Genomic DNA, 1,424 nt, shown 5'->3' on the forward strand with positions numbered 1-1,424 from the left:
GGGACACCTGGGGACATTGGGGACATCTGGGGACATCTGGGACACCTGGGGACATTGGGGACATCTGGGGACATCTGGGACACCTGGGGACATTGGGGACATCTGGGGACATTGGGGACATTGGGAATGCGCTGGGCAGGAAACTGGAGGAGAAAGGCTTTGATAAGGTGGGACTGGGACATTGGGGACACTGGGGACATCTGGGGACATTGGGGACAGCAGGGACATTGGGGACATTGGGGATAGCAGGGACATCTGGGACACCTGGGGACACTGGGGACACCTGCGGACATTGGGGACACTTTGGGACATCTGGGAAAGGTTTTGGACAAGCAGCGACACCGAGGAAGGGCTTGGGCAAAGAGGGACGTTCCCAGGGCTTAGGGACACGTGGGGACATCTCCAGGGGTTTGTTGGGGACACTGAGGAAGGCCTTGGGGACATTGGGGACAGCCCTGGGGACAAGGGGAGGGGGCGCAGGGGGACACAAGGGCCAGGAGCTGTTGGGGACACAGAATGAGGGGGGTGTGGGGACACTGGGTGTGGTGTCAGTGACCCTGGGTGATGTCCCCACGCCCTGGTGACACCGCTGTCCCCTCCCTGTCCCCCTGGCAGGTGTAGGTGCTGGGGCAGCACCATAAGGACCAGGGACCGCAGGGCTGGGGTGGGACAGGACGTGCTTGGGGTCACTCAGGAAGGACAGGGGGACACTGGGTGTGGTGTCAGTGACCCTGGGTGACGTCCCCACGCCCTGGTGACACCGCTGTCCCCTCCCTGTCCCCCTGGCAGGTGTAGGTGCTGGGGCAGCCCCATAAGGACCAGGGACCGCAGGGCTGGGGTGGGACAGGAGCTCCTTGGGGTCACTCAGGAAGGACAGGGGGACACTGGGTGTGGTGTCAGTGACACTGGATGATGTCCCCATCCCCTGGTGACACCGCTGTCCCCTCCCTGTCCCCCTGGCAGGTGTAGGTGCTGGGGCAGCCCCATAAGGACCAGGGACCGCAGGGCTGGGGTGGGACAGGACGTGCTTGGGGTCACTCAGGAAGGACAGGGGGACACTGGGTGTGGTGTCAGTGACCCTGGGTGATGTCCCCACGCCCTGGTGACACTGCTGTCCCCTCACTGTCCCCCTGGCAGGTGTAGGTGCTGGGGCAGCACCATAAGGACCAGGGACCGCAGGGCTGGGGTGGGACAGGAGCTCCTTGGGGTCACTCAGGAAGGACAGGGGGACACTGGGTGACGTCCCCGCGCCCTGGTGACACCGCTGTCCCCTGGCTGTCCCCCCCGGCAGGCGTACGTGGTGCTGGGGCAGTTCCTGGTGCTGCGCAAGGACGAGGAGCTGTTCCGGGAGTGGCTCAAGGAGACGTGCGGGGCCAACGCCAAACAGAGCCGCGACTGCTCGGGCTGCCTGCGCGAGTGGTGCG

At 64.8% G+C, this 1,424-nt stretch overlaps 1 protein-coding gene across 1 annotated transcript in view; it reads left to right on the forward strand.

Annotated features, from left to right (window-relative positions):
- BANF1 (barrier to autointegration factor 1) overlaps positions 1 to 1,419 on the forward strand; it is a gene marked incomplete at its 3' end in the record, with an annotated part of 2,486 nt that extends 1,067 nt beyond the window's left edge. Inside the window, exons 2-3 of the mRNA XM_005431393.2 lie at positions 91 to 167; positions 1,292 to 1,419. Coding sequence (XP_005431450.2) covers positions 91 to 167; positions 1,292 to 1,419 — 205 coding nt within the window. The remainder of the gene's footprint in view (positions 1 to 90; positions 168 to 1,291) is intronic.
- Between the last annotated feature and the right edge of the window lie 5 nt (positions 1,420 to 1,424).

This window comes from Geospiza fortis, unplaced genomic scaffold, assembly GCF_000277835.1.
Source record: "Geospiza fortis unplaced genomic scaffold, GeoFor_1.0 scaffold1397, whole genome shotgun sequence".
NCBI lineage: Eukaryota > Metazoa > Chordata > Aves > Passeriformes > Thraupidae > Geospiza > Geospiza fortis.